We start from the raw sequence: 27,698 nt of genomic DNA, 5'->3' as shown, positions 1-27,698 counted from the left end.
GCGGAGCTGCGCGGAGCCGCCGCACGCGAGCCCGGAGGGGCCGGGGCTGCCGCAGCGTCCGCGCCGGTCCCGCCGCCCCGCGCCGCACCGTCCGCACCGCTCGCACCGCTCCCCGCCGCCGCTCCGGCCGGTAAGTGTCCGCTCGCACTCCCGCCGAAGTTTCTCCCCGCTGCCGCAGCAGTGCGGGCTCTGCGGGACGGGGCCGCCCGCGCCCCCGCCGAGTCCGTCCCGGACCCGTTCCCGGGGCCGCTGCCCGAGGTGCGACCGTCCCCGGGTGGGGTGGGCGCGGCGGTGCCCGGCCTGGCCCGGCCGGTGGCGACCTCCCCGCCGTGTCCCGGTACCGGGAGCGGGGCGGGGGCCGGGGCTTTCCCCGGGGTCCCCTCCCCGGGCACGGTTCCCGGCTCCCCGCGGTGCCCGGCGCCCCGGGGCTGCCCGTGGGGTGCTGCGCCCCGAAGGCAGCTGAGGGCAGAGCCTGCTGGGGTGGAGGAAGGTGCAGCCGCTGGTGCAGGGGGCTGCGGAGCTGGCGGGGGGCATCCAGGGGCGTGGGACACCCCGGAGGGCGTGGGACCTCCCGGGGATGCGGGGACACCCCGGGGGTGCAGAGCCGAGCCGCCGGGTCAAAGGTGCCCTCCGGGCGCCGAGGGCTGCTCCAGCTCCGCATCCGTGCACGCGCCCGACCGCGGGTGCCCTTGGGGGTCTGGCCCTGGGGGGCGGCCGGGGCACAGGGCTGTCCCCAGGGCGGTGCAGGGAACGTGCCCCGGCGCTGGAAACCAGTGGAAGCGGCGTGGCTCTGGTCGTGGGCGGCCGCAGGCCCCGCTGCACCGGTGGCTCCTCCGTAGCGGCCTGGCCGGGAGCCAGCTCTAGCCAGTCCCTTCTCCGGACTGAATTTCCCCGCCGCGGTTGCAGCAAGCTCCGGGATCCTCCTTCACTTCTCGCACTTGCTGCGTGCCATCGGGGTGCAACAGCGAGGAGGGGCTCACCCCAGAGTCGGGGGCATCAGCACCGGGGTGCCGCAGCCTTTGCACCCACAGCTGCGTCGGAGCTGTGCTCAGCACCTCGCTGCTCTCTGCAGCCTACTTTTAAAGAGAGGCGGGAGTGATCCCGAAAGAGCTCTGCAAATTGCGCAGGGGACAGGCAATATTGCAAGGTGACTGTGGCACGGGTAGGGGGGACACGCGCCTGTGTCACGCATCGCTTCATGGTCCCCAGCTGTGCCAGTGCCTCTGTGCATCCCTCTGCACCGGGTGCTCCTTGGTGCAGCACTCCCCTGTCCTCCAGGTGAGAGTGGCCGGGGCAGCGGATGCTGCGGGATGTCACCCGCTGCAGGATGTCACCCGCTGCAGGTTGTCCAGCAGCAAAGTCCCCCTGCGCTGTGGCAGCCGCAGGGCGCTGAAGGACTCCCCGCCTGCTCCTCTGCAGCAGTGAAAACTTCAGTCCTGGAGCGAAGGCTCTCATTTATTGTGTGCCGAGGTGCTGCTGCAGCTATGTCACTCCTGTGCATGCTGTACAGAACCGCAGCCACCGGCAGGAGTCGTCTCCTGCCTGCTGCATTATTCCTCGCTAGCGCAGCGCCTTGGCCGCACGCTGCCGGGGGCTGCCGGAGGCTGCAGGAGCCCCAGGGCACCCTTGGGGCGGCCGGTGCTCTGCACCTTTGCTGCCCTTGGGTGCTTTTGGCTGGAGGGTCTTGGTGGGAGGAAGTGTGGCTTGTGGTGGTCTGTGTGCCAGGGGAGTGCAGGGCACTGGGGAGGTGAGGCACCCAAGGTCATTGAGGCCAGCAGTGACAGTGGGATGTCACCTGTGCTGCTCGGGAGAAGCACCATCCAGTAAAACACCCCCCCAAACCCCTCTCGGAGCGATGCCCTGTCCCCTTCTTGCATCTGGGTGAAGCGTGGAAGCGGGTCTGACCTTGCCCGATCACCCGGCACCAAGCCCGGCTCTCCCAACCCTCCGTGGCGAGTGCCAGTGTCCCGTTTGCTGGGAGCCAGCCCGAAGCCCCAGTGCCCCCGATTCTGCAGGGCAAGGACATGTCCCTCGCTGCCTGTTAGCCCGGCGATAGCAGTAGCAGTGAGCCACTATCGGCTGCACTGCATTGCCGCTGGCAGCCCTGGCTCTGCACCCCTCTGCCACGCAGTGCCCGGTGCCGCCCGGAGTCGTGGGAGGAGGGAGGACATATGAATATGTACATATATATCCTTAAATATATATATGTGTATATCCTTATATATGTGGCTGGGGCAGGGGGTTGCAAATCATCTGCCTTTCTGCCGGCAAGTTGCCCGCACAAAGCTGTGCCCGCTGGGCGCGGTGGGATGGCACAGCGGTAGCATTTGCTGCTGGCTGCTCCTGGGGGAGCTGCCTCCTGGTCCGTGAGCCCCAGGGACAGACACTGGGCTTGAGCTAAAGGCCACCGAAGCGAGCTGGGACTCCTGCTCAGCCCCTGAGGGATGGGAGTGGGCCCTTCCTCGAGCTCGCGGTGGTTTTGGCAAAGCCCCAGCTCCCGGAGCTGGATGACTGCAGCTCCTAATTATGACTTGAGTTTCTCCTTCTCCGGGCTGTGCAGGAGAGCTGTGAGCTGGCAGCCGTGATGTCCTCCAGCAGGATCGATGCCTGAAGCAAATAGATGGGACCCAGTGCCCACTTGTTTTCAAATCTTCTATTTTTTTTTTCTTTCCCTCTTCACTACCCCCTGCAGTGGAGCTCGGCGCTGTGCCCGGCCATGCTCCTCCTCAGCCTGGCAGTCGCTTTGCCTGTGCCAATATCCGGAGCTGCCATTAAGTGCAGTCTGGCAAAGTGCTTTTGCCCTTGGCTGTGGTCGGCCTTTTCCTCCCGGGTGAAAGCCCGGCTGTTCCCCAGCTTGTCCCAGTGCTGGGTTGCAGCTGCCCTCGGCTCAGCTCCTGCTGGAGCCCACATTCCCCAAAGTGCTCTTTGATTATTAGCCCTAATAATTGTGTTATCACATCGACTGAAGTGTTTCAGATGCCAAAGCTAATTTTGCTCTTCATGCCTTCCTTCGTCAGTAATGGGATTTTGATAACATCACGCGTCCAAAAGTATTGGATAAACTCAGCATAATTCCCCATTTATTAATTAAACCATAAATTAGGCAGCGTGCGGCTGGAATCCGAGATGCCCTGTACTGGCATTATCCTACAGCTGGGGATGGTGCTGGCCCTGTGCTGGCACTGTCCCGACCCTGCCAGCCCTGGGGTGCGGTATCCCAGTGTCCCCTGCCGGAGCTCGGGGGCTGCCACGTCCCGGTGGGGCCACCCACTCCATTGCTCCCTGCGTGCTGGAAGTCAAGTGATGTTTAATCTGCTCTGGTGCCTGGAGGAGGAATTGCGGTGCCTCTGGATACCGGTGCCAGTCTGACAGTGGGGCTGGGGGCTGGCAGAGCTCCTTGTCACCCTGGGGTGGCTCTGCCGGTGCTTCAGCCCCTCTGCCAGGGCTTTGGCAGGGGGGAACTGCAGCTGGCTCTGGGGAGGAGCGGAGCAGTGCTGAGGGGTGAGCATGGCGGTGCAGGGCTATGCTGAATTGGCCCCACAGCCTGCTCTCCCGGTGCAGGCGATTGTCTGACTGCACCAAATCCATCATTGCTGACCACCGGCAGTTGGGCATCTGCAACCCCACCTGCCTGGAAGGGACGCCTGGTGCCGTTGGGGCATCCTTCATGTCGTGCATCTTAAGGAAGGCTGGTGTGTTTTAATTAATCTGGGGTATTTCTTGCTCCCTGGCCCTTCCTGGCCCTGCAAGGGTGCAGCAGATGTGGGCTCTAGGCTGGTGCATCTCTAAGGGATATGGGGAAGCAGGGAGCAAAGCAGGTGCTTGTGGTGCAGGAGGGTGCTGGGGGCAGATGTGGTGCTGCGCTCGGGCACATCCAACCCCTGGGCCTGTCTGAGCCTGTGCTGAGCTGGAGGTGGCTTGGGGGGGATCGTCCCACTGCCGGGGGGCCCAGGGACCTGCTCCGGGGCCGAGCTGAAGCCATGGGGATGGGTGAGTTCTGCGGGTAGCAGGGATGCCTCAGATGCGCCGGGCTGGTTTGGGGTTGGCAGAGGTGATCCGGCAGCCGACGCTACGGCACTGCTGGTGTGGGTCGAGGCATCCCTTGCTGCCCGTGAACCTGCTGCGATGCCTCACACCAAAGTGATTCTGCCAAAACCCCCAGAGCTGGGACCAGCCTCCGAACTGCTTGGCAACGTCACAGCATGCTGGGGGAGACACTTCCCGCCTCCTCCTTCGGGACACGGGATGTCCCTGGGGACTTGACTGTGACAGAGGGCTCCGGGGACTGGGGATCCCCAAGGCAGCACCGCTGCTCCCATTTGCCTTGAGCAGAGAATTCAAGGGGGAAAACAACCCCAAATTTCAGTGCCGTGCATGGATTTACAAGCACATGGATGCCCTGCAGGGCTCTGACGCTGTCTCCCTCTGCTCCCAGGGGAGTTCCGGGGTTTTCTCTGGGGACTGAAGCCCGGGGAGAGCCAGGTTAGTGCCTGGGGTGAAGGCGCTGGTGTGTGCCCACTGCTGCCCACGCACAAGCCCTGCATCACTGCCGGCAGCCTCACGCAGCTGCTGCCTTGTGCCGCAATGAACTGCGGTGTGGCCGTGCCAGGCTCAGCCGCTGGTTTGTGCTGCATGAGAGCCTCATGGAGACCATCCTGGTCTGGTGGCCCTGGCTGCGGGGGACCCTCGTAAGGGACAGTGGCTGCTGGCGCCGGTTCGCCAGCGGGTGCTGGACACTGGGAGCCGGGGTGCTTTGCAGCTCCCCAGGCAGCTGGGCTCTCCGGGTTATTCCGGGGGGGAGAATAGCCTTCCTCGGGATGCACCAGTGGAGCAGCTCCTCCGTGCAGCCCTGAAAGCGTGTGTTGTTGTGCTTGTGCTCCCAAAACACCTGGAGCAACGTAGGGACGCAGCTTGGAGGGGCCGTGGAGGAGCAGAGGACCCCCTGCGGTATATGGGGGGCCGTGCCCATCGCCCAGGCTGGGCTCCCGGCTCTCACGGTGGCTTTTCTCCATCTGCACAAGGTTTATCCGTGGGAGTCTGTTCCCAGTGTCCTGGCCTTGGCGGTGCTTCATGCCACAATTAAATACCCCTGGGCTGGCATGGTGCTGCATCCCCACCGATGCTGTCATTGTTGTGCCTCTGCCATCCCCTTTCTCACCCCAAATGCTGCCAGGACGGGTGGCCCCAAGGACACAGGGCTGTACTCTGCCTCGGGGGCTCTCTGTGCCTTGTAGCTGGGCAAGCAGCTGCCAGCATCGCTCCTGGAGGCAGCTGGTCCCTGGGGACTGAGCCACGGCTGGCAGGGAGGAGAGAGGTGCTGAAGGTTGAGCATGACTGGGGGCTCCCTGGGGCCGGGAGCCGATTTTCTGGGTTGCTAACACCAGCCCATCACCGCCTTGTGCTTGGCTGGGTGCTTTGGAGATCTCACTGGGGGCTGCAGCCCGATGGGCACATGGAGCCTCACCCCTGGAAATGGCACCTCGTGGTTCATGTCTGCTCGCTTAGCCCGTGTTCATTTAGCTCAGGAGCAGCACAGGGTGTGCGCTCCCTGCCTCCCGTCTCAAATTGATCCGCCTCGTCTCAGCTCTCGCCTGGAGCAGCTTCTGGCTCTTCCCCAGGAGCTTGTCTGGCTTCTTTTTTCTCCCCCCATACTGATCAGGTGCCATCGCTGTTGCATGGGGCCATTGCCGGGGAGCGCTGGCAGCAGGGCAGCGTTGCAGGCAGAGCAGTGCCAACCCAGGTGGGCAGCATTCGGGCGCTGTCGGCTGTGTGGTGCCTTTGAAGTGCCAGAATAACTCAGTCCATTGCCTTCTGTTGCCCTATTTAGCTGCGCTGGTCTCACTGGTGGAGCAAGGCATGGCCACCACAGCATCGCTGGTGCTGGGGAGCGGGCTGGGCACTGGCAGCGCCCGTTCGCTTTTTTTGGGAGGATTTTTTGGCCATTCGCAGCTCTGCACGCCTGTGCTGGCTGTGGTTGGGGTGAGCCCAGCCGTTTGCTGGGGCTCGGCTGCGGTGGCCAGTGCCATATGGGATACTCTGGTGTCCTCGCGGATGGCTGTGTCCCCACAGCTCAGGGGACCATGCTCTCCAGCATCTCCAGATGCCTTTTCCATGGGTGCCATGGTGGCACATGCCACGTGTCGAAATCCTCTCGATGATGTACTGATGGCAAGTGGTGCTCTGCAGCCCCTGCAGCCTCCCCGTGGGTAGGAAGGACATGGGTGGCCCGTCCCCTCCTTGGCACGGGACTGCATTCGTGCCACCACACCGGGGACTGGAGAGGCCACGGGCTGCTCCTGGCATGCCTGGGGCAAGGGGGACCTTGACCTCTGCCAGTGCCAAGCTCCCTGGCTGTGTAAGCAGGCACCTTGGCACGATCTCTCATTTGCTTCCCAGCTAATTATCAGGGTGGCTGCCTTCCATGGGGTCTCCGAAGTGTTGCAGCAGTGCTGGATGAAAGTGGAAAGCCGAGAGCCGTAGTGGGGAGGGGGGAGAAGGTGCTCACCGGCCCCTTTGCTGCTGGCACCAAAACGCCGGTTGGCTCGGTGGGGAGCGGCTGCCGCAGCGCCTGCCCCGGCTCCTGTGGGAGCCCTGGCACCAGCCCCAGTTTCAGCTGCCTCGTGTCCTTCCTTTGCTGCTGAGGCAGCAGCGATGCCGGCAGCGAGGGATAGTCGGGGCCTGACCCCCTGGGAAAGGTGGGCTTGGGGAGCAGCACCCATGGGTGCCAGGCAAGGCTCTGAGCGCCTGGCTGTGGGCTCCCCCTCTCTGCCGAAGCAGGTGCAGGCATCGGGTGCTGTCGCTCGCCTCTGCTCCCGTTTCACCTCGGTGCTGTCCTGATTTTAGAGGCAAAGGCACAGAAAACCCCTGAGCTGTCTGGCCTGGCACCCTGGCCCCGCTGGGTGCCAGCTGCGGTCCCCGTGCAGGGAGGTGTCCCTGGGTAGGGACAAACCCGGTGGCTCCGCAAGCAGCCCCAGGTGGGCACAATGCTTTGGGGGAACACCCGCCAGTGCCGAGGGGGACCCCGATACCTGTCAGAGAGCCTGGCTGCCAGGCAGGCACTGGGCTGGGGTGATGCTGCTGCAGGGGGAGATGCTCGGGAGCTGAGCAGGGAGGGCAGGATGGGATTGCCCCCTACCCAGCTCGTTGCACGCCCAGCCCCGCGGGTGCATTGACCTTTAGCTGTCCAGCCGGTGCATCCAGGACGGTGAGAGCTGCGGCAGCGCTTGGCACAGCCTTCCGGCAGCAGGAGCTACTACTTTTGACTTGTGAACATCAGAAGCCATTAATCTGGTACCTGAATGATGGATGAAGGCTACCTTTAAGACTGCATTTAACTGTTAGACGTCTCTTGGTTTTGTTGTAAATAATGCAGCTGCTGTGACATGAGAGCAGGTCCTCTATCAAAGCCAGGTGCCAGCCTCTGAAACCACCAGTCCTTGCATTTATTTTAAAATTTTTTTATTTTGCAAGATCTCCTCCATGAGCCCAGGGCTGGGTCCCCTTCCTCAAGTGAGGAGCCTGGATCCCAGCACGTGGGGCAGCGAGGCAGGAGCTCGCCATGGGGTCCCTGGCCTTGCCCATATTTGCAGTGTCTGTCCCCAGTGCCTCCAGCTCGGGGTGAGGGTGGGGACCCTGGATGTGACCACATGGCAGAGCGGGTCTGTGAGGACGTGCAGGAGATGTGCTCGCTGCCAGCCAGGCACACCTCATCAAATTTTTACAGGCATCGTGTAATTCTCTGGCATGGTGGCTCCCCCCCCCGAATTACCCATCTCCCGGGAAGGGCCTGCGGTCAGGGCTGCCGAGCCCCAGCACGTCATTATTTTTAATTAGACGAGCTGGGTGCCGGCTGGTGATGAGAGGCAGCGAGCGGAGTGTGCCTCAGCACGGAGGGAGGGTGCAAGCTGGTTCTGGTCCCCATCGGAGATGCTGTCGGAGCCCGGCCGGCAGGACGGTGAGCAGCACTGTGGGTCCCGGCGGGGCACTGGCGGCTGTGTCACTAGCCCAGGCAGTGGCAGAGCGGCAGGGTCCCGGCATGGCTCTGAGCTGGGAGGGATGATGCAGTTCACCCCTGTGCTGGCACGGCTCAGCCCTGCTTGTGGAGTTTCTCTTTGAAGGTGCTGCTGCCCTGCACCGTGCCTCAGTTTCCCTCGGCGGGCAGGCAGCATTGCACCGTTCGGGGCTCTGAGGGCCAGAGAGCCTGGGGGGGTCTGGCCAACGGCGTCTGCTCGTGCTCAGGTGGGGGGCCAGGGGAACGCGTCTCTCCGTGGGTGATGTCTCAGCAGCTCACGTCCCGTGGTGTCACTTGCTGCTACCAGAACATCCTTGCTCCATCACACCCCCTCTCCTGTCCTGCTGCCGGCTCCTATTTCCCAGCCAGGTATAAATATCCTTCTTTGAAAAGTGTGGACCTGGAGGAGCGGAAACTCCCCTTGCCCTCAGCACTGTATATCAGGAGGTGCGGGTGGTGGGGGAGTCCCGGGGGGGAAAGCGCTCCCCAAGCTCCGGGAGCTGCCGCGCCAGCCTGGGCTGGTGCTGATGGAGGGTCTGATCCGGCACCGCTAATGCAGCTATTGCAGGTTTGTGCTGAGGCTGAGGAAGGGGAATGGGGCCGGGGTTTGCTGGGCTGGGTTGTTGCAGAGCCCCTTTGCACCGGGGTCCTGCAGCGTCCCCCTCCCCAGCTCCCCCTCCTCTCCCTCCTCCCTGATCCCTCGGTCTCCCCATGCCTCCGCACATCCTTTGCCAGAAATTCTCTGTTAATTAAATGACCATTAGAAGCCAAGTCATGTTTTTGCCTTAATTGGACTCTCCTATCTCATTGCTGCGAGCTGAAACTCTGGCCCAGCATGTCCCCTCCGTGTCTGGCACCCATCCCAAAACCATGGGAACGCTGGGGGGTCTTCACTTGTGTGAAAGGCCGGAGGGATGCTCAGTCATCACATCTATGGGTCCGGCAGAGATGGGATCCCCCCCCCCCCCCCGCCCCTTGTGCTGCTATTCCCAGGAGCAAAAGAGCTGCTGGCATCAAGATCTGGCTGGGTCACTGCCAGATATCTCTGGTCTACCCCGAAATCCCTGCTTGCCCCCAGGATGCATCGCAGGAACGTGCTGGCTCTGTAGTGCTCAGGCTTCCTGCCGACATTGCCGTGGGAGGGGGCTCCCCTTTGGGACCAGTTTGGGAGTTTCGTTACTGGTCATCCAAGCCCAAGCACTGGCACGGGGCGGTGCAGGTTTTGGGGCCAAAAAGCTGATGTTCTTGGAGGGCTGGGGGGTCCCCATGTCTCCGTCCCAGCGGGACGACTTACAGCCTGTGGACTTAACGGGTGCCGCAGCCCCAGCTTTGCCATCCGGTAAAGGAGCAATAACTCACTGCTCTGGGCCCACGATGGCAGCAGCCCTTCGTTAGCTAACGAGCTTCCCCCCCAGATTGGGGTCTCCCGGGACAAGCCAGAACCCAGCACCCTGGGCTGGGAGAGCCGGGGGTCGGGCCCCCCCTTACCTGCCTGCCCACAGCCTGGCCCGGCACTCCAACAGAGCTAATTGCTGCCTCAGCCTCATTAATCTTGATTTGTTGCTACTTTCTGCCCTCCGTCATCACAGCGGGCTTCGCCTCCCCAACGGGGAGAGGTTTTGGCTGCCAAAGCCACCCCCGCAGAGAAGCGGGGGGGTTTCCAGCAGCTGGATCCCCCAAAATCCCCCACCCCCCTGGGGAGTGCTGAGCTTGCCTGGGTGCTGCTGTGGCCAGGGACATCCCGCTCCTTCCATACGTCCCCAGATTCCCTTCCTGGGTCTGGTCCTTTGTGCTGGTCCATCTTGGCTGATGAGGGCAGGAGCGCAGCAGCGGGGCTGGAGGAGAGGGGTCCCAAGGACCCCGGGTGGGCAATCGTGGTGATCAAATGCCTTTTTTTTTTTTTTTAATAGTGCAAACCTTGCTGTTTTCCCCATTTTAACCAGCCTGTTTGTGTAACCGGTGATTTTGCTGGTGGCTGAAGACGCCCCATTGCTCATCCACACACCCCGCTTCTCCCTGCATAGTCCCCAAAAACCCCCCACCCCAACCGACGAATTCTGGCCTATCAACTCCCCTCTCCATCCATCTCCCGTCCTGTCCCGTCGGTGGGTGCGGAGGCGGAGGAGCCCCTGCCCGGGGCAGCGGGTACCCGCGATGCTCTGCCCAAGGGACCTTCATTGGGGAAACCCCAAATCCCCCTTTTTTTGGCTTGCAGCAGCCCAGGGGCTCTCTGGGACAGAGCCTGTTGCAGGAGGAGGAGGAGGGATGAAGGGTTCGTGAAAGGGATTTCCTGGGGTCAAAACTGCTTTTCCCAGTACAGGAACTGCCCTGGGGATGGATGGAGACGGGATCCCCGGCTCCAGCCTGGAATTGCCATCCCACCAGGCCTTGGGGTGCTGCTGGCAAACGAAACCCAGCCCGGCTTTTAATTACACTGGCTGCCTGTAAACGGGGGAGCGGGGCTCGTCCCTTTGGAGCGCGGTTGAGCTGGAGCCAGCTCCCCCCGGGGTAAATCAGCAGAGCCCCTGCGAGGGCGATGGAGCCAGAGGGCTCGTTTTGGACTCAGTGTGGCTTATAAGGGCTTTAATAGCGGGGGGGACCACAGGGCTGGATTTTGGCAGTGACGGGGGATGAGCCTGGAGGGGGTTTGCTGGATACAGCCCCTGGGGGGCTGTGCTGGAGATGGGACCTGGTGGCTCCTTCTAGGCCAGGTGTTTGCAGCTGGGGGCAATGCATTGGGGGATAGAGGGTAATGCACCGCGGGGTGCAGGGGGGATGTATTGGGGGGCGTGGGGTGATGCGTTAGGGGGTCTGGGAAGCTGCGGGATGGGGCATGGGATAATGTCCTGTGGGATGTGGGGGTGCTGCAGTGGTGGATTTGGGGTACTGCACTGCAGGGTGCAGGGGGGATGCATTAGGGGCTCTGGGGGAAATGCACCGTGGGGGTGATGTGCTGGGGTGCTCGGGGTAATGCACCGTGGGGTGCAGGGGTCACGCGTTGGGGGTCCAGAGCAAGGTGCTGCAGGATAATGCACAGGGGGTCTGGGGGCAGCACCTGGGGGGGCTGCGGGGACCACGCGCCGCAGGGGCAGTGTAATTGGGGTGCATGGGTGACGCGCCGTAGGGGGGTCCTTCCCCACCAGCCGGCAGGTGGGGTCTCCACAGCAACCGCCTGGGCGAAGCCCACCCTGTCCTGCTCTGTGGGGAGCTCCTGGCTTTTTGGAGGGTGCGGGGTGGGTCCTACCATACCCATCAGCATCCACTGAGGGGTGCTGCTCCCCGGGGAGGAGCTGGGGGGTCCCCAGGGGTGAGCAGGACAGGGGGGGTGGTGAAAGCCCCTTCCCAGCCAGCACACTCCCCTTCCCAGCTGGTATTTATTAACGATGCCTTAACCCATGCTTGTTCTTGGGCCAAGGACTGATAGAAATGGTTATTTATAACCGTCTTTATTTATTTATGTCCTTAAGACACTGTGGTCTTGGTGGAGAGATGGTGGGGGCAGCTTCAAACCAGTGCAGTTTTGCAGGAGGAATAAAGAGAAAACTTCAAGCACTGGAGGAATTGCAGCGAATGTCCTCGGCAGGGGTGGCTGAGCGGTGTTTCGGGGGACAGCAGTGATAGTGGGGGGGTCGAGCTCCCTTCCCACCTCCAGCCAGGAGGGCTCCAACAGCCGCCCCAGCCCCACCAGTGGCTGCCGCAGCTTGCAAAAAGGAGGGGAAAAAAAAAAAAAAGAAAAATTGCAAACGAAGAAAAAAAAAAGGCAAGCAGAGCCCGAGCAGGACTGCATTGCAGTGCCGCTGGCCGAGGCCCCTGCACCGCTCAGCCGCCCCAATACCCTCCCGGCAGCACCAGGGTGGCCTGGCCCGGCATCGGGCAGGGTCAGGGTGCTGGGACAGGGTCAGGGTGCTGGGATGGGTCCTTCTGCCCGGGAATCTGCTCTGTGGGGCTGGGAGCGGCTTCACACCCGCGGCCGAGGGGTTGGGCTGCCCTGCTTGTATCCGCACCGGCTGTGGTGGGGGAGAGGGGATGTGACAGGACACCCCGTGAGGTGGTGGCAGAGAGGGGACGTGCCCAAGGACACACTGCTCCACTGCCTGCTCTTCCTGCCCCACAGCCTGCCCTCCTGCCCCACGTGCTGTACCCTGGCTGCCCCCAACCCACCCAGGCTGCCCCCCAGGGCCCTGCCCCACACCTGCCCCAAGACACCCCACACCCTGCCCCACACTGCCCAGCCCTGGCCCCTCATGTGGGTGGCAGGATCAGCCCCCCCATCCCCGTGGCGGGGGCTGCAGCATCCCATGGGGCTCCAGGGGACCCAGGCGGGGGAGTAGCAACAGGGTCCCTATGAGCCTGTGCCCCCCCAGCCCCTCCTGTGCCTCAGTTTCTCCCCAGTCCCCAGCTCCACCAGCACCCGGTGAGCACACAGGCTGCCGGGGCAGGTGATGGAGCAATTAATGATGCTAATTAGTATGCCCTGTTCAAAAATAGCCACCGCAGGGAGGCCTGACGCTGCCTGCAACCCCCCAGCCCTGGGCAGCACCCTAAAACCCTCCAAATAACCCCCAAAGCAGTGTTTCCTCTGGCCAAGCACCTGCGCCGCAGCTCGTCCCCTCTGCAGCTCGTCCCCCTATGTCGCCCAGGGCTCCTGCACCTGCTGGGAGGGTTTTTCCTTATTGCGCTCCAGATTATTTCCAGAAATCAATCAGCAGCTGCTTGCGGTGGCACTGAGAGGGGGGACACGCTGTCTCGGTGCCCCCCCAACGTGCAGGGCTTTGCACGGTAAATGTGCACGTGCAGGCACACAAATGTGCAGGTGCTCCATGCATTGCGCACTGTCCCCTTCCAGCAGCGTGCACACGTGCACACACATGCACACATGTGCAAACATGACCCACGAGCAGCTATGCAGACGCACGCTGGCACGCAGAGGACGCGCGCAAACATATCTACGTGCAAGCTCTTACACAGACTGCGGGCACTGGCGTGCACACACCCATGTGGGTACGCACACACCCATGTGCGTGAGTGCTTGCAAAGCCACATGAGTGCTGCACGCATGCACAAGCACTTGCACCCCGACGCATCTGTGAGCACATGTGCTCATATGCATGTATGGCCACGTGCACACATGCATGCACCGCCTGTGCACAAGCACTTCTACCCACACCCATGCGCATACCCTGTGCACAAGCACTCGCACACACATGCTTGCACACTGCACAAGCACTTGCATAAGTGTGCATACCCTCATGCGTGCTTGCCTATCCCATGCACAAGCATTTGCACATGTGCACAGACATGCATGCGCACCCCGTGCACAGACATTTGCACACACGCACACCCCATACCTACACACTCGCACATGTGCATGCACGCTGCCCCAGCGTTTGCATCCCTCCCTATGCACAAGCACTTGCACACGTGTGCACACACACGTGGGCCGAAGCACACGCCATGCTGCAGGTGCTCAGCACCCCGCGCCCCTCGCTGTGCCCCTGCCACGCTGCCCCATCCCGGGGACCGTCGCTCCGCTGGGCCGGGGCGGCATGTGCAGCGGGATGTGAGCAGCATGGCAATCGCAGCCTGCGCCTTGTCGTGCTGCAGAGCGCTGCAGCGGGGCTGCCGCGGCCCCAAGCCTGCGGCACGGAGCCCCCGCACCCCGGAGGGCAGCGCTGCACTGGGTGCCTGAGGACGTGGGTGCTGGAGGGGGGTTGGCTTGGCCGGGTGCCCCGCGCTGGGTGCTGCCCACCCTGTACCGCACGTTTGGGTGCAGAGTGGGTGCCACGAGCTGCGTCGTGGCAGGGTGCTCCCCTGGGGTCCCCCACCCCGTGGCACTGCACACCCCACTCGCACCCTTCCTTTGCACCCCCGTCCTTGCTGTGCACCCGTGGAAGCTTGCAGGGCGTCGGGGGCCTGGACCCCCCTGCCCTGTGTCTGTGGGTGCAGGGACTCAACCTGCCCCAGACGTGGGGTGCAGGATCCGGCACCTGGGGGGCAGGAGAGGGGCGTTGCCCCATGCCCGGCCCCCCTGCAAAGCCGCTGCCTTGCAGCTCTTGGGTGCCGTTGCTTGGGGTGAGGGCAGGCGGCAGCATCCCCCACCGTGGGTGCTCAGCCCTGCCCGGCCTTTTTCTTCTTCCCAAACCCAGCTGCCTGCAGAGCTTGCCCTGTCCCGCTTTGGCAGAGATTGCCGTTGGCACAGAAATACAGGTCAGGTCGGGGAGTCAGCGTTGCAAAAACGCTGCCTCACCTGCAGCGAGCTGGAAGGCGTCCAGACTGCCCCAGGCAGCATCTGCTCGCCTGCCTGCGGCTCCTCCGACAGGTTTGCTTTCCTCCTAGCAAACCCCAGCACTGTGACGGGGCAAAAAACCCCTCTTCTTGCAGCAAAGCCCTGCTTGGAAATGCTCTGGCTGCCCCACGAGGGTAAAAACCCCGTCCAAGGGGTGGTTTTACGGGATGAAAAGCTGTGAGATCGTAGCGGGGCTGCGGGGAGCTGCCGGCCATGTGGCAAGCAGGGGACGGCATCCCGACCCCATCCCTGTCACCCCATGAAAGGGGGCACCGAGGCAACCCCTTCTTCCCAGCGGGCCACCTTGCAAGGATGCCTGCAGCTCCCAGTGTCGCCCAGTGCTGCCTGGCCCTTGGGATGCTGAGCTGCCAGCACCAACAGTGACTCCAGCAGACAAGTGACAAAAATGAAAGAAGGCCGGGTGTTCTCGGCTGCTGGAAAGCTTTGGGGAGCCCTTGTAGTCCTCTGCTTTAAATAACCCTCAGTGGGGTGGGGGTTAAATACAGCAGCTCCCGATTCGCCCTGGGGCAGTACATGGTCGCTGTGGGGCACCTCCAGCCTCTTGCTCCAGCCCCCCAGTGCCATCCGCCGCCAAGTTTGGGGAGTTGGCTGCCGCATCGTGGCCGTGTGATGCTGATTCTGGTGTTTGCGGTGGTTGCAGGCACTCCATGGGGCATGAAGGTGGCTGTGCCCGAGGTCCAAGGGCAGGAGAAGGAGCTGGTGGAGCATGGAGAGACTCTTAGATGCTCAGCATGTTTGGGGGGCTCCATGCGGAGCAGGTCCAAGCAGTTTGACCTCCACAGATGTCCCAGATGGATAAATCTACAGGAGGAGCTGGTGATGGTGATCCACGCTGGTCTCAGAGCTGCAGCCTGGGGAGGAGGGATGCTCCTGAGGTCCAGGACCTTGGTGGTTGCATCCTCTGAATTACTATGTCCTGTACATGAAGCCTGAGATCAGACAGGGATTTGGCATTGTCTTGGCTGGAGGGACCCTGCGGTGGCCTCTGGGGACCCAGCCCACACCACAGAGACAGCCCCGAGCATCCTCCTTAGCTGCGCTGCAGGATGTACCAGGTCAAGATGAGTCACCCCTGGATGAGTCCCTTCTGATGACATCAAAGTCCTTCATCTGCTGTGGGCACAGAGCAGGACTGGACCTCACCATCCACCCAAAACCTTTGGGGCTGGGACGTGGGGGTGACTGCAAGAAAAACCTGGGAGGCTTGAAAGAGCCTCTGGGAAGAAATCGAGATGTTGGTGTCTTAGCTGGTCTCATCCAACCATCTTCATGCCCTGTGTGACAAGGAGATGTCTCCATCTCTTTGCTGCTGTGCTGTGCGAGTGCGAGCACTGATCTTCTGCCGCCCTCCTGCCCTGACGCGGGGGGACGGGAGCTGTGGGACTCACCCAGGGATGGCTTTTTCTGGCCCTTCTTGTGTCCTGGCCAAGTTGCAGGTTGACAAGCTCAAGCAACCAAAATTCCTGGCCCACGTCCCCTAAAGCATGAGCTCAACCAAAACTGTGTCTTTGGGGTTTGCTCGTTTTGCCTCCTGCCTCTCACGAAACTTTTTTGGCATCAGGAAGATGCCGAGCTCATTAAAAACACGGGAAAAGGAGTCATAGGTGCATCCCATAGCGGTTTGACTGCAGGGTCTGGCTATTGGAGCAACTCTCAGAGATGCTCAGGGGCAGCGTGGGCTTGCAAAAAAGTGTCTGCAAAACCTCCGTCAATGGGCACCAGCAGTGTTTTCCAGCTGAGCATTGCCTTTGCTGTTGCAATTTGGCCTCCGATTTGGTGCATTTGCAATAATAAATGGGTGTTTTGTGCTGGGCTGGGAGCTCCCAGCCCTCCTGGACAAACTGCACCACCAAGAGTCACCCCTTGCACTTTTCAAGTGAGTTTCTGATACATGTGGCTGTGGAAAACACATACAGGGTTTCAAAATCCAGGAAGGACCCCCCCAAAAGCCCCCAAACCAGATAAAAAATAGCCCTAGAGCTCCTGCAGAAGGGTTATTTACCGCAGCTCTTTCCTCTGCCTGGCCGGGATGGATCCCAGCAGCTCTGCCTCCAAGAGCTTGATCCTAAAGGAGGTCACACCAGGTTTTACTCCCAGTTGGGGATGTCTCCCGGCTTGCCGTGCACAGAGATGTGCGTGAGGAGAGGATGAACCCACCCGTGAGCCAGCAAAGGTGTTTCTCCAGCCACCCTGTCCCCTGCGCAGCTGCCAGGGAGATCCTGCTGCTCCCAGCAGTGCCGGTGGTGGATGCTTTTCTGTTTGCTGTAACGTTTTGCATTCCCCCTGCAAGTGCTGCTGTTGGAAAGGATGAAGGATGAAACAAGACGTGATGCTCCCGGCTAGCCCGGGGCCCTGGGATGCTGCGGGGAGGGGTCGTGCCGCAGCCCAAATTGGCTCCTAGGGCCAGGGCAACGGGGGCTCCGGTGGGGGGCTGGGGACCTTCCCCCAAGGAGCAAGACCTGCCACCAGCCCGGTTTTTAAGTCAACCAGAGAAACCTCAGCCCTGCCATTGGTGTCTGTAGCGTTTTCTAAGCAGAGGTGTTGGGGTGGCGAAGCCTGCACTCATGGCACAGACCTTGGTGGGGCGGGAGTTGCGTAATCATCCCGTTTCCCTGTGAGCAGGGCTGCCTCTGCCTCGCGTGGGGTCTCCCCGGCCCCCAGCAGCACAGCCCCCGGGAGCAGCAGCACAGGAGGGAGGTGTGCGGGTGTGGAGCTGAGCGCTGGGTAATGCAGTGCACAATTCACCTGAGAGGCAGCTGGAGATGGCACGGCAGAGCCGTTTTGGGGCAGGAAACCCCCAGGTCTCTCTGGCCAACTTTTTGAGGCGAGAACACTCCTTTTCCACTGCTGCGGGAAGGATGGAGGAGCAGCCGGTGCCAGGGGACGATGCTCCGGGTGAGGAGGCTTCACCGACATGGGAGAAGGGGTGCAGGAAAGGGGGTTCCACCCATGCCAGAGCTCACATGCCCCCAGAAACCCCTTCCATGGTTATCTGCCCTCCCGCTCGGCTGTTTGCTTCCCCACTGGATAGCCTTTTATCTTCCTTAATCCCACCGACACCATTAGTTCCCTTGGCTTCTTGCCTGCTCTGATCTTCCCTTTGCAACCTTGCCTTCTGCTGGGTTAGAGGGGTCCAGAGCTGGGTCGTGGAGGCACTTTGGGTCCAGAGCTAGCTTGTGGCGGCACTTTGTACCAACTTTGCTTGCAGGAGCAAATGCCACATCTGCAAGATCCTGTCATCTGCAAGACCCACATCATCAAGCACCCTGTCTTTGGGGTGCTTCAGACCCTGCTGGGGAGTGCTGCAGCCCTGGCAGTGAGCCGAGCACCTTCCCCATGCCCCATCAGGGAGCGGAGCTGGCGGGGGGAGCTGGGCTCTGCGGGGTTGGGAGGCGGACAGGAGTCTCGAGCCACCCAGGACACAGTACCTGTGACATGGTGTAAGGGTGCTGAGCCCTCCAAGGCTGTGTAGAGCCGGCTCTTCCCTGCTTTCATCCATCCTCAAAATGTGCCCTGCAAAAGCTCCCTGGGGCTGGAGGAAGAGCAATGTGCTGCTCCTCTCCCGTTCCCATCCTTGGGAGCAAGTCCCGACCCACACCAGTGCTGGGTCCCTGCATAAAGCAAGGTCTGGCTGCTGCCATGTGTTGGGTCTGCAGGTGCCTGATGGGTCCGTGCCTGAGAAAAGGGGGAGGCGGGGGGGGCTGGCTTTTCCAAACTAACCTTGCTCATCTCTCCTGGGGATGCAAACACCCTTTCCCTCATCCCATGGGGCCTCGCTGGGCGAACCTCCCCCTAGGAGTGTCCTCAATGTCCCCAGGAGGCTCCGAGCTGGCACTAGCGTTGACGTGATGCTGGGTGATGCTCCTAGTGGCTTTGGAGATGTCAGGGGTCAGGAAACATGGGGATCGACTGGGCTTCCCATCGCTTGTGAGGGAATCCAGGTGTCTGGGCCCTCATGTCCTTCATAACTGTTGGGCTCTATGCCCCTCAAGCAGAAGATCAAGCGCCCTGTTGTAGCCCCGCTGTCAATGCAGGTGATGTCCTCAGTGCAGACGGCTGCTCAGGGGCACAGCCTGGGAATGGGGAGGGGTGGGGACAGCAGGGACCTGGGTGACCACCAAGTCGATGTTGTGTTTCAGGGAGCCCCTGACCCACCATGACGTTCAAGCAAGCGTCCATGATGGCCCCAGAGGCCACAGCCACTACGGTGGCCGTGGCCACTATGGAGAACTCCACCGAGGCCACAGGACCAGGCGAGGGCAAGGAGGACATGCTCACCAACCTGAGGGACAAGTTCATGAATGAGCTCAACAAGATCCCCCGTAAGTAGCTGCCTCCTTTTCCAGGTATCACCCTCTTCATGACCCCACCACTGCTCCGGTCCCAGTGCAGCACGTGGGACAAGGCGGTGGGGTGGGGTGGCTGGGGCTGGGAGGGAGCTGCGGGGCTGATGATGATACTGGCTTTTGCCCACAGTGCCGCCCTGGGCCCTCATTGCCATCGCAGTGGTAGCTGGACTCCTCATCCTCACCTGCTGCTTCTGCATCTGCAAGAAGTGCTGCTGCAAGAAGAAGAAGAACAAGAAGGAGAAGGGCAAAGGCATGAAGAATGCCATGAACATGAAGGACATGAAGTCGGGCAACCAGGTGATGTCCTTCTGGACTGCTTGGCCTCGTCCTGTGCTTGGTGTTGTAGAATGAGCCCTCCGGTTGAGTTATGAACTGTGTCGGGGCACTCGTAGCTCAGGCAGCAGAGGGGGATGGAGCCACAAGGATCCTGGGATGGAACAGTGCAGGCATGAGCCTGAAGCTGAGACAGAAGCACTGTCCTCCTCCAGTGCCCAGTGGCCTGGATGGGACCAGGCTCAAGCTGGCCTGGACCTGCCAATGCTTCACCTGAACCAGCAAATGTTAATTTAATCCCTTATGTCTCTTCGCCTTCCTCTGAGTTGCTCTCATTTCATTGAGCTGTGCCTTTAGCTGACCAGCGCGCCAAAACGCCCACCAGTTTGGCGTCCCCAAAAAGCCAATGCTCAAGAGGCAAGTGCTCATGCACGGAGTGGAGCTGGGGCCATCTCCCCATCCTGGGGGGCCAGCAGGAAGGAGGCTTTGGTACCAGTGGGCTCAGGGCAATCCCGGCCATTTCAATGGCCCTGACCCAGGGCCATTTGGAGGGGGTGGGAGATTTTGGGCATCTGTTCCTGCTCTTCAGAGACATGTGGGCACCACGGGCATGCAGGCAGGGCTGGAGAGATGAGCGCTGAGTGGAGATGCTCCATCATACCTGCCTGTCTGCATGCCCCCGCGGTGGTGGGAGATGTGGGGTGGGATTCCCTGATGGAGGGTGAGGGCTGCCATTCCCTGGGGCTCTATGGGGCCGTACAAACCCCGATTCCCCACCTCGCCATGGGTCCGTTGTCGATGCTCTCTGTAACGGGGCTCTCTTCCCTCCCACTGCTCTTGCCGTCCTCCCTCCCTGCTGCCCTGTCTGCGTGTTCCCTCTCCGTCCTGGGATGCCCTCCACGGTAGGTGCCACCACGAGCCTCCTTCTCCTTCAGCTGCTTCCAGGGTGGAACGGGGGACCTGGGGACACATCAGAGAGGTGATAAGGGGCTGAGGGCCCCACCCCATGGACCATGGCTTGGAGAGGTGTGGAGAGGGGTGTCTTTGCCTTAGACATAGGAGAATTAGGTTGTATCTCTATTACTAACTTAATAAAATGGCCCTGCTAAGCCCTTAGTGCTGGCTACAGTGCTCCCCCAAGCATGGGTTGGGGGGTAGAGTATCCCTGCACCCTTTGCAGTAGGTTGCTTGCCTGCAGCCCCCCATCCAAGCACCAAACCTCCCTCCACTGGAGCTGACCCCGCATCCCAGCACCCTGAGGCAGCCCCCACCCAGCCCCCACGCAGCCCCCACGCTGTCTCAGCTGGACCAGCACCAAGCAGCCCGGGGGCTTCCCAGCTTCCTGGCAGCTGCATGGTTGTGGGTAGAGCCGGTGCCACCCCAGGGCTGCTCTACCGGTGCTTTATGTCCCCAGCGTGGGGGGTCTCCTTGCCCCTCATGGAGAGAACCCTGGGGGGAATTGAGAAGCCAATAGGGTTGGGGTGCTGGAGGTCCCCAGTGGTGTGGGGATGAGGACTCTGGGCTGTGACCCTGCCGCTGAGCCGGGCACCTCATCTGCCCTTGCAGGACCAACAGGACGATGATGACGCAGAGATGGGTCTGACAGAGGGGGAAGGTGAGGAGGAGGAGAAGGAGCCAGAGAACCTGGGCAAGCTGCAGTTCTCGTTGGACTACGATTTCCAGGCGAACCAGGTGATGGAGGGGCTGGGGCTTGGCTGAGGAGATGGGGGAGTGGGGTTTGCCCAGGAAGGGTATTTGAGAGGAGAAGGCTCCCTGTTGGACCTGGGTGGCACAGGAGGGAGCAGGGAGCTGGGTGCTGTGCCATGGGGAGTCCTGCCCCACGTTGGGCTGGAGACAAGCCCTTGGCATCTGCAGTGCATAGGTGAGCTGTCTTGCTGAGGACACCCCTCTCCCCGCTCCAGCTGACAGTGGGGATCCTCCAAGCCGCTGAACTGCCAGCTTTGGACATGGGTGGCACCTCAGACCCATATGTCAAGGTGTTCCTGCTCCCTGACAAGAAGAAAAAGTACGAGACCAAAGTGCAGAAGAAGACACTCAACCCTGCCTTCAATGAGACCTTCACCTTCAAGGTGAGCCCCTTCCTACCCACAACACGGAACCTTGTCTCCCACTCCCATCTTTTCCCCTGACTGTGTCCCAGTCCCGTACTTTGACCCTCGTTGCTGGGAGCTGGTGGTCCTGGCTTGGGCTCCTCTGAGCCTGTTGCAGCCTGGTGGCCCTCTTTGTGCAGGTCCCCTACCAGGAACTGGGTGGGAAGACGCTGGTGATGGCCATCTACGACTTTGATCGCTTCTCCAAGCATGACATCATCGGTGAGGTGAAGGTGCCCATGAACACGGTGGACCTGGGCCAGCCCATCGAGGAGTGGCGGGATCTGCAGAGTGGCGAGAAAGAGGAGGTGAGAGTGGGGCTAGCGCAAGGCTCTTGGCCAGCTGAAACCCTTGGCCAGGGGGGTTGAGATGTGCTCTGCTTTCTGGGCTATCCCACAGTGCTTGGGATGGCAATCGCTGTGGGGTCCCACCTGAATGCCATGCATGTCCTGGCCAGGAGCGCTGGGCAGGATCTGCCCCTGTTGTTCCCCCATGCAAAAGCCTTTCTGTAAGAAAAATGAAGAGTATAAATGCCTTGCATGCTGTGCTGGGACTGGCCTGCCCCAGACCCAAGTGATCAAACCCTTGAGCTTGTGCCTGCATCGAAAGTTGACCAGGATTTGGGGGACCTGCATGTGGGACCATGTCCCAACACTGCGGTACGATGCACTGGCAAAGCTTTGATATCTGCTCCCTGCTCCGCTTGGCAGCCAGAGAAGCTAGGAGATATCTGCATCTCCCTCCGGTACGTGCCCACAGCTGGGAAACTCACTGTCTGCATCCTAGAGGCCAAGAACCTGAAGAAGATGGATGTCGGGGGTCTCTCAGGTGGGTGTTGGCTCATGGGCATCCTCCTCCTGCCCTGCTGTGGGTCTCTCGGCATCCTTTGCTGGGGAAGGACACTGGGGCCATCAGTCTGGCAGGGCTTGGGGAAGCCCTCTCCAGTGCCTGGGACCTCCTGCATCGGAGGCAGCCCAAGGTCTGGCTGGGGGGTGAGGGGAGATGGGGATGGGATTAGCCCCCGACCCTTAGGAAGGACATACCGAATTTGGTCCACCACTGTGTCCAGGGCCAGGACACTGCAGGACCTGGGTGGTGAAAATGCTCCTCTGCCATTTGCTCCTGGTCCTGCTCCTTCTTGACTTGGGGCTGAGAACCTCAGTCAACAGCATGTTTTATGCTAGAAGAGTCTTCCCATCTCCATCCCAGGGCTGAGCTCTCTTCCCAGGGGTCCTCAGCTCTCTCCAGACCTGCCTTAACCAGGAGAGGAGCAGTACCTGCATGGCTGGAAGGGTTCAGCTTTATTGCTGGGGTGTCCTGCTCCAGAAACAGGGGTGACAGGCCAGCACCCACTGGTGTCACTGCACTGTCCCCAGCCCTCCTACAAGGAAACCCACAGGATGCAGAAGAGCTCCATCCCTTGGCCAGTTGCTCCCACACATCCTCTCCAGCCCAAATATTGGCTTTGGCCTCCATCCAGAAACCTCAGAGCACCTTTATTTGTGGAGGCCTCCTTACCCCATGGTGCACGCCATCCTGGGCTGAGACTTCTCCCTGGCTGATGCACGCTCCTGCCCCCCCCAGATCCCTACGTGAAGATCCACCTGCTGCAGAATGGCAAGAGGTTGAAGAAGAAGAAGACCACAGTCAAGAAGAAGACCCTGAACCCCTACTTCAACGAGTCCTTCAGCTTTGAGATCCCCTTTGAGCAGATACAGGTTCGTCTCATGACTTCCCTGGGAGGCAGGCAGGCAGGGTGTGGGTGATGGGAGAAGTCCCACAGCTGCCCAAGCCCATGTCCCAGCCTTCCCACCAGCCTGAGCAGCTCCTGCCGAGCTTCTGGTCTGGTCACCCATAAAATATGTCCAGTCCCAACCTGGGCCTGGGCTGATGCTGAGGGCAGCACCAATGGGAGATGCAACCCCCAACCCCACCTCGCAGCAAGAATGGGGCTTTCCTCTACTTCTGGCCCTGTAGTGCTCACCCCAGGTGTAGCAGGGACCCCGGGTGGTCCTAGGGGCATTTTGGACCATTGGTAGGTGCCTTCTGCCCTTCCACGTCCTGCCCTAGCCCCTGCACGTGCCCCTTGCCCCAGCCCAGCCCCGTCAAGCCCTGTAGCCTGCAGCTCTTGCTGAGCCCCACACCACCCCTTGGTGCCCTTTCCCAGGTGACCACGTCAGGATGAGATGGGCCCCCACCGTGGCTCTGCCACCCTGGGATGCTCTGGGAAGGAAGTGGAGGAAGCTATGGGCATGGAGGGAAACCTGCCCCAAAACGGGCCACGGCGGGCCTCAGCCTTGGGGAATCCCTGGGGTGCGCTGCCGAGCTGTCCTGGGACTGGGGACAGCATGGAGGCCATGGAGCCATCATGGTTGCTGCGCCTTTCCGTCCCTCTAAAGAAGGTTTCCTCCTTTAGAAAGTGCAGGTGGTCATCACTGTACTGGACTACGACAAGCTGGGGAAGAATGAAGCCATCGGTAAGATCTTCACAGGCTGCAACGCCACCGGCACGGAGCTGCGGCACTGGTCCGACATGCTGGCCAACCCCCGGCGGCCCATTGCCCAGTGGCACTCGCTGAAGCCAGAGGAAGAAGTAGATGCAGCTCTTGGGAAAAACAAATAGGAAGATCTGCCGGCCAGCGTGGCACGGCACTGCTGACAGTCAAAGCGACCCAGAGCTACTGATACCTCAGTTATGCAACGTTTGGTTTTGGTTATTTTGTTCTGTTTTAAGCTGAAATACCCTTTGATGGCTGTGGAAAGGTTTCCAGACAGTCCCAATAGCTTCCAGGGTAAGAGGTTAAAGACACGGATGGTTCTTTTCGTTCTTCAGCATCGCTCCCTTCTGCTGCATGTCCCATTGCCTCCGCCCGCCATCCCTTCCAGGTGCAAAGCCAGCGTCATGCCTGGGACCTTCCCTGGCAGCCACGTCACCAGCCTGCAGCATCACTGCTGCCGTCCTTCCCTTGGGTTCACATGGGGAACTGTCGAACGGTGCATGGAGGGGATACTGGAGCCTGGCAGTGCGAGATGACCAGACCCACTGTGCTTGCCTGGGGCATGAGCAGCTGTGTGGACATCAAAACAGTGGAGAAGACCCTCTGCAGGAGACCCAGGTGCCTCCCGCTCCTACTCTGCCTCCCTCCAGGAAGGGTGAGAGCCGTGGCTTCAGGCTGAGGACGGCTGAGTGCCCCCGGCCAGCTCCAGGTTTGGCTTCTGGTGAGAGGTTTGCAGGGACGGCAGGGCCCTGCTGCGGCCGGTGTGGCGGTGGGGTGCCGAGCCCTTGGCGTTGCAGTTGGAGCCACAGGGGCCAGTCTGAGCATGGTGGGATGTGCATGCAATGGCAGCGCCTTGCAGACCACCAGCACCTCTACCAGGCAGCCGTCTTTTGTCCCCAGAGGCCAAGCGAGGACAGCGCCGGGTGATTTCAATGTGTGTCCCACCATGCTTGGTTGAAACATGTAGATCAAGATGCTTCCACAAGGCAGGTTTATGCTGAGACGTCTCCAAATGTGAGGGGGGCAGCCCCCCAGAGCGGTGCCAGGTGCCTCCCCAAAGGCCATCGTGTGTCCCCAGGGCTGAGCCCTGCTGTGGGCACCCCAGCACAGCCTCTGGGCAGCTGGGGGGCTACGGGGAGCTCCAGCCCCACCGCTGCATCCCACCTCTGTGATGCTGGTGGGGAGGGCGAGAGCGAGCCCGTGGTCAACAAGGGACCAAAGCTCCTGACCCCCATGAGCTGCTGCTCCCCACCGGGCTGTCGGCTGCTGAATCCACCCCATCCCGCTCCCCTTGGGGGTATAAGCCATATCCATGTCCCTGACAGTGGGCAAGAGCTTCTCTGGGCCACCTCTCCCACCATGGGACAAGCCAGGACCAAGCGCCTGAGCTGGAAAGGCAACGTTGTTCCCTGCAGCTGGGAGAGGGTCCAGCAGCTCTGCCCAGTTCAGCCCAGTCTGTACTGGGGCACTGACGTGAGCTGGTTGTCCCTGTCCCGGCTCCGACTCCCCAGCAGCCTTGTTCTCCCTGCTCCGCTTTGCTTTCCTGGACTCAGTTTTGCGGGGTTTCAGCACAGTTAAGCAGCGAAGGGCGTTGCATCTTCAGCGAGGGGGTCTTGCAGTGGAGAAGCAGAGCTCTGGGGTGCAGCCGGGGATGCCCTGGGCATCGGGGACACTGCTCTGGGGGTCCAGTGCCCAGGCTGGGACCTTGGTGCAGGGTGTCCTGAGCCCAGGGACAAAGTGCCAAAACTGAGCTCTCCCCGGTGCCGTCGGATGCTTCGGCAGCTCCCTGTGGCCCCCACTTTCCAAAGGGCATCTCAGCCCTGGCTGGAGGTGGGGAGATGATGAGAAACTTGGTGGCAGCCACAGCTCAGGGGGGTCAGGTTGGACACGGGGACGAGCCCCTTCCCCATGAGGGACGTGCAGCCCTGGGACAGGTCCCCAGGGAGGGACGTCTCTGACCATGGGGGAGGTTCAGGGCTTGGTTAGCCAAGCTGCAGTATGGTGGTGGGGGAGGTTGAACCAGAGACCTCCAAAGACCACTCCCACCACCCCCTCGGCTGTGCTTGGCCCATGGCCCGGGGCCCAGCATGGCTGGTGGAGCTGCAGCTCCGCTGGGCTGGGTGAACGTGGCACTGGGGCCACGCCGGGCAACAGGGACTTTGTGGGCCATCAAGCAAGTGGTCCCACAGGGCCACCTCCAGGTTTAATTAGTCCCTTTTCCTAACAGATGTGTCAGTGTCGGCAAACGAGGTCCTGCCCTGCTTGTGTAGCCAAAGAAGAAGAAATCTCGGGGTGCTTTTAATTAACAGGGAGCTGGGGGCAGCTGATGCCCCTTGGCCAGGGGCACTGGCAGGATTTGGCCTCTTGAATCAGTCTCGCTTCGGAGTGCGTCTGGGCAGCGGGGGGAGGGGGGGGGCGTTTGCCTTATGTGGAAATGGGTTAAAAAAGAAGGAATTGGAAAGAGCACTAAAACCCTCCTGTTGGCGGTCTGTGAGCGTGCACGGCCCCACAGCTTTCCTTGGGAAGCAGGCAGAGGTGTGCACACACGCCTGAACACATACACACGTGCACACCCACATGTGCTCACCCCCATGCACGCCCCCCCCCCCGCACCCCCAGACCCGCCACATCGCCCAGGGTCTCACCGGGAGCAGAGGTCCCACCCAGCTGGTTCCATTCGGATTCTTTAAGCCTCGGGGGGGGGGAAACTGTGACTTTAATACATATTTTTTTTTTTTTTAATAAAAAAGGGAAAAATAACCAATAATAACCAATATAACCAATAACCAAAGCCATCTGCGCTGCCTCTGACCCCCCCCTTAGTTGTGTGTAGTTAAAAATATATGGAGACATAGCTGTATATACCATGAACAGTGCATGAGATGCAGCCACATAGCAGTAGCAGCATGGTTAAAGCCGAGCGTGGCGCTGCACGCCCTGCCTCACCGCTCACCACCGCCAGCACCTCCGTCCTGACCACGTATCTCCAGCAAGGCAGAGACGGTGACGAACAAAACTCATTGCTTGAGTGCTCTCCACCGCCCTGATTATTTTCCCCCAAATAAAAAAAAAAACAATAAAACAATGTAAAAGAAGAAAATAATGCCAAGAAGCAAAGCATGCCAAGCCAGTCCCGCCAGCGGAGGGTGAGCCGTCACCGATGCAGCTGTGACTTCCATGTGTGTCTTGTTCCTGTATCTTGTTGCATTTATACCATGGCCGGGTAGCGGCAACATCGTGGCTTCGGCGTCCTGTGTCGCGTTGGTGCATTTCACTGTCAGAGCAACTTTAGAAGCCATATTAGACTACGGTGTGCCGGGACCCCACGGGGATGGGTGCGCAGGTGAGCCGTGACCCCCCCTCCCCCCCGTGTGTCCACCGTCCCCCCTGGTTTTGTGGGGCTCAGTGGTGGAGCCAGGCTGCCAGGACGAGCTGCATCAGCCACCGCCTCAGTGGCCAACGGACACCGCCGTCATGCTGGGTGAGGGGATGGGGCAGCGCTGGGCACAGACGGCAGAGCTGACCTGCCGGTGGCATTTCTGCAAAGGAAAGGCTGGGATGCGGCGAAGATCTGGTGGTGAAAAGGCTTTTTGGAGCAATTTGGGTTATTTCTGCCGTGTCCGGTTGGGTGGTTTCCGTTTTGGGGACGACAGCTGGCTTCCCCTCTCCCAGCTGCACCGTGGTGAAAACCCAGCCATGCCACGGAGACACTCGGCTTCGGTCTCCTAGGGTTAAAAGGAAGCGAATCCACGAGGCTTGGCAACAAGCTTGGCTTTCTTTTCCTTTTTTCCCCCAAACCTGGGAGGGAGGAGCAGCTCCTCTGGGAGTCCCAGGCTCGGGTGGTTCCTGGAGCGGGCCCCTGCGCCGGCCCCGCTCTGCCCCATCCTGGCCCCCGCAGCGCTCGGCTCCGGCGGGAAGCTGCTTTTAAAGCCCCTTCCTCTCGTGTGGACTCTGTCGTTTCCGTCTCTTATTGTTAAATGGTTATTTTGTAATGATATCTGTCTCCTTATTAAAGAAACGAGCTGAAAGGAGCCCTGGTTCCCTTCTGGTGTTGCTGCTGGGGCTCAGTGGGGCACCCGTGGCGGGGGGCAGGTCCCAGGGCTGTGAGCCCAGGGACGATGGAGGGATGGAGGTGTGAGGGGAACCCTG

The 27,698-nt window shown here is 61.1% G+C and overlaps 1 protein-coding gene across 2 annotated transcripts; it reads left to right on the top strand.

Annotated features, from left to right (window-relative positions):
• SYT2 (synaptotagmin 2) lies at positions 1-27,577 on the top strand. Of its 2 annotated transcripts, none has more exons than XM_072844772.1 (9): positions 1-130; positions 18,458-18,640; positions 18,795-18,964; positions 20,516-20,632; positions 20,863-21,030; positions 21,192-21,359; positions 21,762-21,879; positions 22,636-22,769; positions 23,468-27,577. In XM_072844772.1, exons 2-9 carry the CDS (start codon positions 18,475-18,477, stop codon positions 23,672-23,674), a joined length of 1,248 nt encoding a protein of 415 aa, XP_072700873.1. In that variant the 5' UTR covers positions 1-130; positions 18,458-18,474; the 3' UTR covers positions 23,675-27,577. The 2 variants fall into 2 exon arrangements, with proteins under 2 accessions (XP_072700873.1, XP_072700871.1); XM_072844770.1 differs by having other exon boundaries at positions 20,507-20,632.
• Positions 27,578-27,698: the final 121 nt, after the last annotated feature.

The sequence above is a fragment of the Ciconia boyciana genome, chromosome 23, assembly GCF_034638445.1.
Source record: "Ciconia boyciana chromosome 23, ASM3463844v1, whole genome shotgun sequence".
Lineage (NCBI taxonomy): Eukaryota > Metazoa > Chordata > Aves > Ciconiiformes > Ciconiidae > Ciconia > Ciconia boyciana.
Note: the sequence above shows the minus strand (reverse complement) of the source record. Positions and strands in the feature narration are given on the sequence as shown.

Coding starts and splice junctions, on each gene's coding strand:
- SYT2 (XM_072844770.1), top strand. CDS start 18,475: ATGACGTTCAAGCAAGCGTCCATGATGGCCCCAGAGGCCACAGCCACT. Junction 21,031..21,191: donor ATGAGACCTTCACCTTCAAG/GTGAGCCCCTTC, acceptor CTCTTTGTGCAG/GTCCCCTACCAGGAACTGGG. Junction 21,880..22,635: donor GGATGTCGGGGGTCTCTCAG/GTGGGTGTTGGC, acceptor TGCCCCCCCCAG/ATCCCTACGTGAAGATCCAC.